The sequence below is a fragment of the Triticum urartu genome, chromosome 7, assembly GCF_003073215.2.
Source record: "Triticum urartu cultivar G1812 chromosome 7, Tu2.1, whole genome shotgun sequence".
Taxonomy (NCBI): domain Eukaryota; kingdom Viridiplantae; phylum Streptophyta; class Magnoliopsida; order Poales; family Poaceae; genus Triticum; species Triticum urartu.
This window is the reverse complement of record NC_053028.1, coordinates 182,030,613-182,045,944: the sequence shown is the minus strand read 5'-3', so window position 1 is coordinate 182,045,944 and position 15,332 is coordinate 182,030,613. Positions and strand designations below refer to the sequence as shown.

Sequence of the window (15,332 nt, the reverse complement as noted above, 5' to 3'; positions counted from 1 at the left end):
AGTTGTGAACATTTATTTGAACCAGCAAACATTTTCTGAATTTGTGGAACAACTTTTGGAATTCACCATCATTTTTTTCTTTTGACGAACATTTCTTTTGAACATTTTTAGAATCAACGAATTATATTGAATAAATGAAATTTTTTCATGAACATTTTTTGAGTTTTCAAACATCGGGCCAAATTTGCGAACATTGTGTAAATATGCAATAATGTTTTCAAAGGCAGGAAGAGTTTTTGATTTTCAGAACATTTTTAAAAACTGTGAACAGTTTTTGAACTTGCATTTTCTTGAAAAAATATCATGATTGTTTTGAATAGGCAAACATTTTATTATTTTTAAAATCTTTTTCTTCAAAATTCAGAATTTTGTTGAAATTTAACTTTTGTAATCTTGAATTATTTTAAGAAGAAAAAACAGATAATATAAAATACAAAAATGTAGCAAAATATAAAAACAAAAAATAATAATGAAAAGGGGAATACCGCGCCTCATGGGGTGGTATTACTTCCCGTCGACATTTTTCTCAAAAAAATCTTTATATTGACATATGTATGGGTTTCCTCCTACTCTATTTTCGTTGATCTGGATGGTTTGTGTGTTGGCTCGGTTTTGCCTACACTTGTGTGTGGTATGCGTTTTTGAAACTCGTGATCATTTTTTAACGAATGAAGACTTTTAGTATTTGGGGAACAAATTTGAAATTCATGATCATTTTTTTGTTTTGAAAAACCTTTTTTAAAATGCATGATTTTTTGTTCGAATTCATGAACATTTTCTGAAACAACGAATTTATTGAATCAATGAACTTTTCTCATGAACATTGATGAACTTTTTTTGAGTTTGCAAACATTTAGTCAAATTCACGAACGTTGTGTAAATACGAGGCCAGTTTTTTTCGAAATCATGAACATTTTTTGATTTTTGGAACATTAAAATGACCATGAACAGTTTTTGAATATGCATTTTTTAAATAAAAATCACAATTTTTTTGAATCTGCGAATATTTTAAGATTTTTTTCGAAATCCACAATTACGTTGAAATTTTAAAATTCTCTGTAATGTCGAATAATTTAAAAAAACAGAAAAATCTAAAAATAAAAAAATGGAAAAAAATCTGAGATGAAAAAAGGGGGCATCCCACCCCGCATGGGGTGGTATTCACTTCGCGTCGACATTTTTCTCAAAAAAGAAACTTTCTATCGACTATCTAGGAGTATTATCTACCCCTTGCAGAAATATCTGGTACTCCCCCCCCCCTAGGGTGCTCCCCGTGCTCCAAAAGTCGGTAGCGCATTTTTAAATGTTCAGAAAATTCTGAAAAAAATCCAGCACGTTGACACAACATCAGAGTATGTTGTAAAAAAATTTGAAACATAGCTTGACAAACATAAATGAGGGGGGGAGGGGGGGGGGTATTCACTTCGCGTCAACATTTTTCTCAAAAAAGAAACTTTCTATCGACTATCTAGGAGTATTATCTACCCCTTGCGGAAATATCTGGTACTCCCACCCCTAGGGTGCTCCCCGTGCTCCAAAACTCGGTAGCACATTTTTAAATGTTCAGAAAATTCTGAAAAAAATCCAACACGTTGACACAACATCAAAGTATGTTGTCAAAAAAAAATTGAAACATAGCTTGAGAAACATAAATGACATATTCGACAGTAAATAGTACACAACATAAGTTGGGCTTTGGATTAGGCCCATTATCACATTGATGTCCATTTTATCATTTTTGCATCTCAAGCAATGTTTCGAATTTTGATTTGAATTTTTTGGACAACATACATTGATGTTGTGTCAATGTGTTGGATTTTTTTCAGAACTTTTCAAACGTTTTAAAATGTGCTACCAAGTTTGGAGCAACGGGAGCACCCGAGGGGTGGGAGTACCAGATATTTCCTTGAGGGGTAGATAATACTTGTAGATAGTCATAAGACAGGTATAATTCTTTTGCTAAAAAAAGACAGGCATAATTCTTTCCACCGTTGCATCGAGACGCAAGCTTTGCGTTTTATATGAGCAAAAAATCCTCTGAGATTCCAAGCCGTCGCTGTCTGCCACCATGTGCATATGCAGAAGGTAGGGCTTGAGCATTCACACCCCAAGTGGTTGTATCGGGAGCCAGATTCCGAACTTGAAAGTCAGAGCGACCAAAGAGGCAGGCTGTGCGTGCCAACATTTCCTTCTTTATTTTTTTGACCGGCCGTGTCAACATTTTTTCTTAATCAAGGGAATACGAACACTTTAAGCTGGCGAAATGTTAAAAACACAAATCTTAATGCCTGCTCGGTTTCTCTCCGCTCCCGCGACTCAGCTCCCGGAGCGGAGCAGGCTGCTGCCACTTTTTACAGAGCAGCTCAAAGTGAGCTCTGCAGCTCCACGCAGTGGAGAGATTCCAAACAGGGCCTTAATCTCACCCAGGGTAGATGTGCTATGCAGAGCAGAGCAGACATGCCCCAATTGCCAACTGTGCTCGGTCTGGCCTTTGGTCTGTAAAATATGTTCCCCACTGGTTGACTAATCCTCCTATCGCCATTAAACCATTACAAGGGTGATGGATTCTCAATCAGTGAGATCAGCCAATGGGTTTTAAAAATGAAAATTAGTAAGAAGAAGCACTATAATCTGCGTTTGAAATTGGAGACTTGCACAAGTTTTATAACAACTGGACAGCAATTAGTTCAGCTTCCATGGAAATCGGCAAGAGTTCATGCACCCAAACAAGTATCTGCTCGACAAGGGCCCACGCCGCCCTCTTCGGCATAGCGAGAGAAACGCAGGTGCCAGGTGTGTAACCATCTGAACCGATTACCATGTACCCCTACAAAGCCACAAAATGAGTAAATGTTTTCTGCATTACATGATTTCATCAGTGATACCATCAATACATATAGAACATATCACATACTTTGCCAGATGTATACTATGGAAACACGACTTATTTCTTGTTTTCCAAACAGTCAAAACAGAGATGCCACCAATTGGCACAAACTTTCTCTCTTTCACAGCATAGCCCAACTCTGACAAAGATAAACAAGAGATGAAGGGACGTTAATTGTTATAGCCCCCACAAAACTCACTGAGTATCTATCCAAGGGGCAAGCAAATAATAGAAGATCTGTGGATTCATTAACTCCACAAAACTCACACGTTTCTGAGCCTTGGCAACCCCTGCTGTTAAGGTTGTGTTTAGTCCAAGTCTTATTCATCCTTAATTACCAGCCAAACACATAATTTGATTACCAGCCAAACACTGGCCGGACAGGAAAAACATAAAAACTATACAGCGGGAACTTGGAGGGGAAAATAGATCAAGAGCGGAGTTGCACATCTCCCGGTGGAGAGAGAATCAATGTTTTGGATTGAGAATATCAGGGCAAAGTAGGAAACAGATCAAAGGCCAGGTAAAAAATGGTTCAAACTCGTATTGATTCACCAAACCAACCATGTCACTTAACTCCAAACAACAGGGAAAACATGGGTACATTTTCAAGGGGACTCGTTAGCAAGGTCGTCGTCAAGCTAATCCAGAGCAGATGGCACATGCATGCTACATCAACAAGGGTTAGTCTAATCCCTAATTCACAAGTTGAACAGTATAAAACCTCCAAGTCACGTCTTCCAAAATATTCATGAATCATATACACTCAGTTTAGCATCATCGGTCTATTGACTATGCATATTCCGTCAAATTTAAAATCCTATGCCACAATTATCATTACGGAAGCTGATGCCTAAACAATTTTTTTTCTCAGTATCATTACGTTTTGCCTTGTCACCATGCTGACGAACAGCTGCACAGCTAGCATTAGGCTCAACCGCTCAACCTCCGAGTTCCACTGTCATCAGATTAAACCGCTAGCGCTATATATCTGAGGGGGCTAGACACCATGTCTTTCACCAGAGTTGAGACTCGAGGTGCTATTTCCTGTAGACAACGAGCAAATGGTGCATCCAGAGCAAAGCAATGATGATAACCTCATGCTGGACCTGCGCAAGTACATCCTGGTGATGGCCATCCTGGCGGCGACGGTGACCTATGTCGCTGGGCTCAACCCGCCTGGAGGAGTCTGGCTGAGCAGCAAGGACGGCTACCTCATCGGCAACCAGATTCTTGTGGTGACGGACCACCCCCGGTACAACGCCTTCTTCTACAGCAACGGGGCCGCATTCATGGCGTCGGTCGTGGTAATCCTCCTCCTCCTCCTCGTGGAGCAGAGGGAGAATGCCGAAAAAGGCTCCTCGCCCCGCTTTATAGATAAAGCAATAACCACGCGGTGGTGGCAGAATCCCAAGCCGCTCATCCTCCTCGCGCTGAGGGTGGTCATGGCGCTGGACATGCTCGCGCTCATGGTGGCATACGCTGCAGGGGCCAGCCGTGGAATGGTCACAACTGTCTTCTCCTCCGTGCTGGTATCTGTTGTCTCCATCTATGCTGTGTTTCATATGATCAAGTATATCAGCGCAGGAAAACTGGAAGAAAATGCTGAAGCCAGTGGCGAGGATAAAAAACTTGAGCGGGCACGTCAGATTATGATGTTGTTTGCAATTTTTGCGGCAACAATAACCTACACGGCGGGGATGAGCCCCCCAGGTGGCTTCTGGCCGGATACCCAGGACAGCCACCGTGCCGGTGACCCGGTCCTGCTAGATGACCACTCACGCCGGTTTGTGGCCTTCTTCGTCTGCAACACCTTTGCATTCATCACATCCCTAGCTGCCATCATGCTACTTACAACCGTCACCAGCAAGCTCGAGGAGGGCTCTTACAAGAAGTGGTGCCACCATGCGCCATACGTGTGCGTAAACGTGGCATTGCTTGGCCTTTTCGTGGCCTACGCCATTGGGAGCTGCAGGAAGACTCGCTCTACCGTCTACTTATTCAGTCTGGTTCTCCCGGTTCTCATATACACCGTTCTCCAGTTCATGATCCAGAAATTCCTGGAGCAAATAAAAAGGTACCTGCCTGAATCAATTACTAGCTAGTATTACTATGGGTGTGTGTTCAATCGGCTTAATTATCTCATGATAAGAATTTCTCCAATCTGTATTGCAGACTTCTAGCATCATGTTTGATCGAGAACAATCTAAGATCATGCTGGGGCAGGAATGACAATGACCATGAGAAAGACAACCGGCTGAAGAAGGCCCATTCTCTCGTACTGCTACTTGCAACCCTTGCCACGACCATCACCTACCAAGCGGGGATGAACCCACCGGGTGGCTTCTGGCCCGACAACCGTGACGGGCACAAGGGAGGTGACCCGGTACTTGTAACCACGCATGCTAGACGCTACAGGGTGTTCTTCTACTGCAACTCGGTCGCCCTTGTGACTTCCGTAGTTGTCATCGTCATGGTCCTGAGCAAGCATGTGACATCAAGCGTCGTCCACAAGCGACACGCCCTGGAGGCTGCCATGATACTAGACCTGCTCAGCCTCATGGCTGCGTATGCAGTCGGCTGTTGCCGGGATGTAACCACCTCCCTCCACGTCATCGCTCTGGCTGGTGCAGTATTGGTCTACGTGGTGATCCACATCGTCTTCTTCACGCTAGATCCTAAGGTCAGGCCGGAGGAGGAGATGAACAAGAAACGCAAGCTGCTGCTGCTGCTAGCCATCTTGGCCGCAACCATCACTTACCAAGCTGGGTTGACCCCACCTGGCGGCTTTTGGGGTGAGGACGACGGGTTTGGTCATAGAGCAGGTTATCCTGTCCTCTTGAGTAACTACCCTCGCCGTTACACAACGTTCTTCTACTGCAACGCCACGAGCTTTATGGCATCCATAGCCATGATCATCCTCCTTGTGAATCCGAACCTGTACACACCCGGCATAAATTGTTATGCACTCTATGTGTGTGCTCTGGCGGGCTTATTTGGCCTCGTGGGTGCCTATGTCGCAGGAAGCTCCCGGCATGTGCGGACATCCATCATTGTGGTTGCATTGGTTGCTGTGGTGTTCGTGTTTGTCATCTTACTGCTTATAGTGCTGAAGCAGAATAAAGATCCCAAGCCTACAAAGAGCCAGGTAGATGAAAAGGGCACAGAAGAAAAAAATATCCAGGAAGATGGAAAGGGTACAGAGGAAAAAATGATCCAGGAAGTTGAAAAGGGTACAGAAGAAAAAAATATCCAGGAAGATGAAGAGGGTACAGAAGAAAAAAAGATCCGGGAAGTTGAAGAGGGTACAGAAGAAAAAAAGATCCAGGAAGATGAAGAGGGTACAGAAGAAAAAAAGATCCAGGAAGATGAAGAGGGTACAGAAGAAAACAAGATCCAGGAAGTTGAAAAAGGTACAGAAGAAAAAAAGACTCAGGAAGAAAAAAAGCGTACTATTAAAGAAAAAAAAGAATACACCAAGGGAAAGTATTTGATGCTGGTGGGCATCTTAGTGGCGAGTGTCACCTATCAGGCCGGCCTTACTCCACCCGGCGGAGTGTGGCCGGACAGCAGCAATGGGCACACGGCTGGCGACTCGGTCCTGCATGACAGCAACAAGCACCGGTACCGTTTTTTTTTCTACAGCAACTCCATTTCCTTCCTAGCGTCGGCCATCGTCATCCTCCTACTCCTGCTGGACAAGCCACTGTTTTCGGAGAAGGGACTCCTAGGCATGAAGAGCAAGGAGCTGCTCCGAGTAGCGCAGTCTTCGGTTGTGCTGGCCTTGCTTGGCCTCCTTTGGGCATATGCCTCTGGCTGCAGCCGCGAGTGGGAGACATTTGGTTACATTGGCGCACTTGCCTTTGCCGTGCTGCTCTACATTGCCATCCATGTGGTACTATCGTGCCGTGACAAGAAAGACGAGTCTCCTGCCAAGCAATGCAATTGCAAATGCATATGTAAAGCCGGTGGAGGAGCACTGGAGGGAACTAAAGTTGGGGCTAACAATGTTTAGGGATCTTCTGCTCACATGTGTATCTCCTTTGTATGTACCTATGTGCTGAGTTGTTAATTGTTACTTCCCAAAAGCTTCTCTGTAACATTTTGGAATTGATCTTCTCGTTCAGATCCAAAATTCAGAATTTCTATCCTCGGGAAAAAGAGGACAAAAGAAAACTAACACCACGAAAGATACATACAGTTGTAATATGGTCTTTGAGTGAATAAAAAAATACATCAGTAGTGCAACCTGCGTGTAGTGCCCACATGCTGTGGACAAGACAACTGGAGCAAATATATCTGGTGCTTCATCAAGTATCAATTCCAGTCTGTAATGTAGGGCTACTCATAACAGTGGTGTATCTAGGAAATAACGATGGATTTGCATTCTTGTTAACCATAGATTCTCAAGGACATGTTTATGCAAATTCTTCACAAATATTTGTGACAAAAGGCAACTAGACACGCACCTGGAGCCTTTCTAGGCATCATTCCAACCCAGCCAATCCAAAACTCACCAGCTTACCTATCCAATGGCACCCGACCCTGCAAACATAGCATTAAAACCTATGTAGTATCACAAGGACAATTCGGCGATGACCAACCTTGCAGTCGCACAAGGCCATTTTGTTGAAAATGATCTGGGCGACCTCCACAGGGGTGGTATCTCAATTCATAGACCAGCCTGCATCCAAGCACTCCTGAATATATAATTATACATTAGCATGAATGCATGATGTTACATTGTACTGCAACTTAGACAAGACAGTTAAATCATAAGTGTTGGAATAAATGTTTTAGTCACCTTATATTCAGAGAGGAAATGTTAACATCCAGTAGCTGGTGCAAGTTGCAATTGAAAAAAAAAGTTACTAGTAAGAGACATGCCCACATATTTAGTTGACTTGAGAATCGGATCACAAAGTCTATATGACATGTTTGCAAACTAGTCCTCTGTCTTATGGACACCAAGTCAAGTCTGTATAGAAAAAAAATATCAAGCCCACTATCTTTCTGTTTACATAGCCAGTACACCACTTTCAAGTTTCCAGTTCACGTTGACATATAAATTACTATGCAAGTTCATCTCTGATCTTACATACTCCCTCCGTCCCAAAATAAGTGACTCAACTTTGTACTAACTTTAGTACAAAGTTGAGTCACTTATTTTGGGACGGAGGGAGCACAATGTTAGGAACTAAACCCTTGCACATTACTTGGCTCATAGTCCGATGTCTGTTAATTACAAACAACTTGAAAGGAGGTGTATGAAGAGAAGATAAGACCTCATGTTTTAATCAACAGAATTCAACAAAGTGTGGTAATGTCAGAGCTCCACTTATTCTGACATGCAAATATCCAGAACTGCGATGGCCAAGCAGGGCAACTATATATCAACGGGAAAGAGATAAAAGCGCTTAAAATTACATCCTTGATAGTGTAAGGAACCTCTTTCCCTGCACTGTCAAGTAAATGGAGCCTGAGAATCCAGTTGAAAGCAAAAGGAATACAACTTTAGGAAGTACCTCCTGCTGCTGGCCACTTTGGTTGCTTCCATGATGTCTGTCGCAGGATTCAACTCGCCAGGGGGAGTACGGCATCAGAAGCCACAGAGCCACTGACAATGCCATCTACGTGTGCAGTCTCGGTGGTGTCATTCTTGAATACATTTTCTTCCACGTGGTGTTTCATGGGTGTGCCATGGAAGTTGAAGTGACTCAGACCAACAGCAGGTACTGAACGCATAATTCTTCTGCTTCCTAAGATTCCTTTTCATTCTTCATGACTCAACTGATCAAGCATGTTTATCTGAAAAACAGAATGCAGCTTCTGTACTGCCCTTGGAAACTCCGAGCCTAATATCCTTTTCCTTCTCCTATTGTTCCTTTGAAGGACGTAAACTCTAAGAAATTGACCAAGTGATTTACGTATGGAATACAGTCTTGCAGATACACTTAATGGCTTCGAAATTTGAGTTATAGCTGGGGACCGGATTCCTGTAAAGGGCTCATGACTTTGTGCCTACCTATCCTACTGATGGATAAGTCTGTGTACTAGGGTCGTTGTGGGGCTGCAGCACATGGTCCTTGTGGCAGTTAGGATAGAGTTCCTGACCATCAAGGACTGGCAGTTAGGATAGCATCTTAGACTGGCATCTCAGCAGCATCTCAGCATATGCTTGGCTGGCTAGCAGCCTATAAGTATGTAACCCCAACCCCTCAGGTTGGCATGGCATTGTGTGAGAAATAAACCAACGAAAATTGTCCCAACTCTCCTAGTGTCATCCACAACTATCAATGCTCAGGTTCAAAGGTCTAACAAGTGGTATCAGAGCCTCGTTATCTTGTACCCTGAGCATTTCCTGTGAGCAGCCCAAGTCGGTAGCAGCAGCTGCTCCGTCTGCCTCTGGTTACCTTCCTCCCCCCGGACTGTCGAGCAGCAGTTCGTCTTCAACATCCTCCTCTTCACGGAACAGCCCCCTGCAGCGAGCCATGTCTGCAGGTCGCTCTCAGCACACGGCTACCTCGAGTATGCGGCGCCGGCAGGAGGCCGAGCGCGCCGTGGCAGAGGAGCGTGAGCGAGCAGCTGTAGCAGCAGCTGCTGCGGCAGCAAGGGTGTCGAGGCTGGCTGCAGCGGAGCTAGCAACAGCCAGAGCGGAGGTAGAAGCAGCCAGGGCGGAGGTAGAAGCAGCAGCAGCAGCAGACGCAGCACGTGAGGCTACGGCGGATGCCAAAGCACTCCGCGGCGGCTCCGGCAGCTCCAACAGCTCCGCGCCTGCGGACGACGGCGCTGACGCAGACCGCGCCAGAATGGCGCAAGAGCGGACGACGCAGCGGGCAGCCGAGCACGCCCGCGCTCCAGGTGGAGGTGCGCACCGCGACGGCGGCTGCAACGACCAGGACCGCGGCCTCTACGAGGTCCGGACTGTGGTCAGGGACGTTGGTCCCAGTGCTGGGTGGCCTACCCTCACTAAAACCAACTACATCGAGTGGGCCGGGATCATGAAGGTCAGGCTCCAGGTGCGGTGCATGTGGGAGGCAGTCCAGGACAGCAACGTCGACCACCAAGAGGACCGACGGGTGCTGGACGCCCTCATCGTCGCAGTCCCGCCCGAGATGCAGTTCTCGCTTTCCAGCAAGCGGACTGCCAAGGAAGCTTGGGACGCCATCGCCGCGGCACGCATCGGCAGCGACCGTGCTCGCAAGTCCACTCTGTAGGCACTTCGTAAGGAGTGGGAGAGCCTGGCTTTCAAGCCAGGTGAGGACGTTGATGACTTTGCTCTCCGTCTCAACACTCTGCTGCAGAAGTTGGTGAAGTTTGGTGATGCCACCTACACCGAGGAGAGAGCTGTCGAGAAGCTTTTTCGGTGCATCCCCGAGAAGTACAAGCAGATGGCTCAGTCGATCGAGTCTTTGCTGGACCTCTCCACGATGACAATCGAGGAGGCGATAGGTGCCTCAAGGTCGTCGACACCGACGAGCCACAGCCTTCCTCGGGGCCCATCACCACCGGCGGGAAGCTGCTCCTAACTCGGGAGCCGTGGGATGCCAGCCTTGGTGACAGGAAGAAGGGGGAGCCTTCTTCCACGACGGGCGGCCGCAAGCGTGGCAAGCAGCGTAAGACGCGAAGAGGCCCCCCGGGCAGGGCACAAGGACGTGCCGAAGGGGACGCCCGCAGAGGCGCCAAGGACGGCGCCGCTGGCAAGCCCAAGCCGGCACAAGACAACAGCTGCCACAACTGTGGCAGGTTTGGCCATTGGGCCAATGAGTGTCGGCAACCACGACAAGGCTAGGCTCACGTCGCACAGGCGAAGGAGGAGGAGACGGCTCTGTTCATGGCGCATGCAAGCATTGAGCTATCTTCAGCGACACCAGTCGCAAAAGCTCTCATCCATCTCAACGAGCCAAAGGCGCACGCTCTTCTCGGCGACGCCTCCGGGAAGGACAAGACTACGGGGTGGTGCCTTGACACCGGCGCCACCCACCACATGACCGGTCGAAGGGAATTCTTCGCTGAGCTCGATTCTGATGCGCGAGGCTCCGTCAAGTTTGGGGATGCCTCCGCTGTGGAAATTAAGGGCGTCGGCTCCGTCATCTTCACCACCAAGACGGGAGAGCACCGGCTGCTCACCGGTGTCTACTACATCCCGCGCTAAGGAACTCCATCATCAGCTTGGGACAGCTGGATGAGAATGGCTCACGCGTGCTGATTGAGCATGGGGTCCTACGCATCTGGGATCGCCAGGGTCGCCTTCTCGCCAAGGTACTCAGAGGTGGAAATCGACTCTACATCCTTGATGTGCAGGTGGCACAACCGGTCTGTCTCGCTGTCCGTCGGGACGACGAGGCGTGGCAATGGCATGAGCGCTTTGGGCATCTTCATTTTGAGGCCCTGAAGCGTCTAAGTGCCAAGGAGATGGTACGAGGCCTGCCATGCCTCGACCATGTGGAGCAGTTCTGCGACATCTGCGTACTGACGAAGCAGAAACGACTCCCTTTTCCCCAACAGGCAAGTTTTCGGGCCAAGGAGAAGCTGGAGCTCGTGCACGGAGACTTGTGCGGCCCGGTGACGCCAGCCACACCAGGAGGTAGACGCTACTTCCTGCTGCTCGTCAACGATCTCTCTCGCTACATGTGGGCGATGATTCTCGGCAGCAAGGGAGAAGCGGCGGACGCCATCAGGCGCGCGCAGGCTGGTGTGGAGGCGGAGAGCGGCCGCAAATTGCGCGTGTTGCGCACTGACAACGGCGGCGAATTCACGGTGGCTGAATTCGCGTCGTACTGCGCCGATGAGGGCATCCAGCGCCACTACTCCGCGCCGTACAGCCCGCAACAAAACGGAGTCGTCGAGCGGCGCAACCAGACGGTTGTGGGGATGGCTCGGGCTCTCCTCAAGCAGCGAGGGATGCCGGCTGTTTTCTGGGGAGAGGCGGTGCTGACGGCCGTCTACATCCTCAACCGCTCGCCTACTAAGGCACTCGACGGCAGGACACCGTATGAGGCCTGGCATGGGCGGAAGCCGGCGGTCTCCCATTTGCGGGTCTTTGGCTGTCTTGCGTTTGCTAAGGAGCTTGGCCACATCGGCAAGCTCGACGACAGGAGCACACTGGGAGTCTTCACCAGCTACGCGGAGGGCTCAAAGGCCTACCGCATCCTCGACCCAAAGACACAGCGTGTGCGCACGACGCGAGACGTCGTGTTCAACGAAGGGCGAGGGTGGCAATGGGACAAGGCGGTGGACGACGGCGCGACGCCGACGTATGACGACTTCATTGTCGAGTACACTCACTTCAAGGAAGCCGGGGGAGCAAGCAGCTCCTCTCCGCCGGGCACGTCTACCCCGGCCCCCAAAACTACATAGACTCCGATGCCCGCTACGCCGACGACACCACAACTGGCGATGCCGCATACTCCAGCCCCGGCAGTCATCACTCCGGGTTCGTCTTCATCAGCACCAGCTCACGCAGAGCACAACCCGATGAAGTTCGCTTCCCCGCTCACTCACGACGAGGAGCGGGTCGACGCGTATTATGGAGGCGAGCAGCTGCGGTATCGCAGGATGGATGATCTACTCGGCGACGAGCCGGTGCCGGGACTGATGCCACGTGACCTGGAGGCGCAGCTACAACTCGCGTGTGAGGACGGCAAACCACGGTCCTTTGCAGAGGTTGAGAGAGATGCGGCATGGCGCGCCGCGATGCAGTTGGAGATGGATGCAGTTGAGCAAAACTGCACCTGGGAGCTCGCTGATCTCTCTCGTGGACATCATGCAATCACCCTTAAGTGGGTGCTCAAGCTGAAGAGGGATGGAGCCGGCGCCATCATCAAGCACAAGGCTCGCCTGGTGGCCCGAGGCTTCTTGCAGCAGGAAGGAGTCGACTTCAACGACGCCTTCGCTCCTGTGGCACGGATGGAGTCCGTGCGACTTCTCCTTGCGCTGGCTGCCCAGGAGGGCTGGCATGTCCATCACATGGATGTCAAGTCGGCATTCCTCAACGGTGACTTAAAGGAGGAAGTCTACGTGCATCAGCCACCGGGTTTTACGATTCCCGGCCAGGAGGGCAAGGTACTCCGCCTGCACAAGGCCCTCTATGGCCTACGGCAAGCACCTAGGGCGTGGAACGCCAAGCTGGACTCCACGCTAAAGAAGATGGGCTTCGAGCAAAGCCCGCATGAGGCTGCCGTCTACCGACGGGGCAGTGGAGGAAATGCCTTGCTGGTGGGCGTCTATGTTGATGACTTGGTGATCACCGGCACCAAAGATGCAGAAGTGGCGGCGTTCAAGGAAGACATGAAGGCCACCTTCCACATGAGTGACCTTGGGCTCCTCTCCTTCTATCTAGGGATTGAGGTGCACCAGGACCACTCCGGGATCGCGCTTCGACAGTCCACCTACGCCAAGCGCATTGTTGAGCTAGCTGGGCTCACCGACTGCCATCCAGCTCTCACTCCAATGGAGGAGAGGCTGAAACTGAGCCGCGACAGCACGACGAAGGAAGTGGATGCTACACAGTACCGACGCCTTGTGGGGAGCCTTCGCTACCTCACCCACACACGGCCGGACTTTGCATTCTCCGTCGGCTATGTCAGTCGGTTCATGGAGCGACCGACGTCGGAACACCAGCAGGCAGTGAAGAGGATCGTCCGCTACATAGCAGGGACCCTCGACCACGGCCTCCACTACCCTAGGTGTCCGGGGGCGGCACACTTTGTCGGGTACAGCGACAGCGACCACGCCGGCGACATCGACACCAGCAAGAGCACGAGCGGGATCCTCTTCTTCCTCGGCAAGTGTCTCGTGAGCTGGCAATCAGTCAAGCAGCAGGTGGTGGCCCTGTCCAGCTGTGAGGCTGAGTACATAGCGGCCTCCACCGCCTGCACTCAGGCGCTCTGGCTCGCTCGACTTCTTGGTGATCTTCTCGTTCAAGACACCAGAACGGTGCAGCTCCTGGTGGACAGCAAGTCCGCTCTGGCCCTGGCAAAGAACCCCGTGTTCCACGAACGGAGCAAGCACATCCGACTGAGGTATCACTTCAAACGCAGCTGTGTGGAAGAAGGGAGCATCGAGGCGAGCTACATCAACACCACGGACCAGCTCGCAGACCTGCTCACCAAGCCTCTTGGGAGGGTCAAGTTCCTCGAGCTTTGCTCCAGGATCGGGATGATTCAACTCTCCCACAAGACAACGTACAAGACTTAGGGGGAGAATGATGGATAAGTCTGTGTACTAGGGTTGTTGTGGGGCTGCAGCACATGGTCCTTGTGGCAGTTAGGATAGAGTTCCTGACCATCAAGGACTGGCAGTTAGGATAGCATCTTAGACTGGCATCTTAGCAGCATCTCAGCATATGCTTGGCTGGCTAGCAGCCTATAAGTATGTATCCCCAACCCCTCAGGTTGGCATGGCATTGTGTGAGAAATAAACCAACGAAAATTGTCCCAACTCTCCTAGTGTCATCCACAACTATCAATGCTCAGGTTCAAAGGTCTAACACCTATGTAAGAGTGGGCGGCCTAAACAGGTGGAAGATCCTCAGGTGGAACAGAAACCGACATAGAATATGATCCTAGTGCAGTTTACATTTTCACGGTGTTTACTAAAATGTAGGAACAGATAGATGAAGTTCAAGCAACACACCCAATCTGGCATCATAATGTCCATAGTATAACATACTATAAAGTGGGAGCTATAGAACAGGAGGCACACCTGGAATTACGTCTGGACATTGCAGAGAACTTCAGAGAAAGCATCGCCCCAGCTGCAGTGCCTGACGTGCTGGGCGGGAGGAAAAGACACGAGATGGCCGTTCTCAGGATTTGCCGGTTTCTTGCAGGCATTTCGTCGAGCACCTGTCCTGCATCCGCACGGGGGCATTTAGCCGAGCAACAGCCGGCCATTCCGACGGGGGCATTTCTTCAAACATCATCGGTGCGCTCTTTGAGTGGAGCTCGGCCTGCTTCAGTCACCTCCTGCGGCTTCTCGCAGCCCCGGCCGCCGCTTGTCTCCCATAATATAGTGCATCAGCACCGGCGGACTTGGCGCTGCGATATGGCAAGGAACTCCGACCTTGATTCAGGCAGTAAATTACGCCATGAGAGCGAGCAGGTCCACCGCAGGAATCCACTCCTCATGATCGCAAGCTGCATGTGGCAGATTGGGTTCGCGATTGCTGCGGCAACTCCAACTGTACTAGACTCTGCAAGCGGACGAGACATATGACACCCATAGGGCTGCAGAGTCTACCGTTCCACCATTATACAGTTAATAATAGAACAATGTCCGTGCGTTGTAATGAGATATAAATATTCTATTACATTAACTTATGATTTACATATCAACAATAATATATTTGTGTAAATAAATGTTCATCAAATACTACCTGTAAATTATCTTATATTTTGATTAAAAGTTTGATAAATAAAATAAAATGGAATTTGGTTCAGAA

General features: G+C 49.3%; 1 protein-coding gene and 1 long non-coding RNA gene across 2 annotated transcripts; one reads left to right on the top strand and one right to left on the bottom strand.

The window, feature by feature from the left end:
- The first annotated feature begins 2,504 nt into the window (after window positions 1-2,504).
- Window positions 2,505-6,915, top strand: LOC125524384. Its single transcript, XM_048689438.1, has 2 exons — window positions 2,505-4,964; window positions 5,063-6,915. The coding sequence occupies exons 1-2, from the start codon at window positions 3,952-3,954 to the stop codon at window positions 6,900-6,902; spliced, it is 2,853 nt and encodes a 950-aa protein (XP_048545395.1). The 5' UTR covers window positions 2,505-3,951; the 3' UTR covers window positions 6,903-6,915.
- Window positions 6,916-7,295: 380 nt separating this feature from the next.
- Window positions 7,296-15,125, bottom strand: LOC125524385. The gene is made up of 3 exons (XR_007290721.1): window positions 14,594-15,125; window positions 7,492-7,587; window positions 7,296-7,432 (listed from the first exon to the last, which is right to left on the bottom strand). It is a non-coding gene; the product is annotated as an uncharacterized LOC125524385 (long non-coding RNA).
- Between the last annotated feature and the right edge of the window lie 207 nt (window positions 15,126-15,332).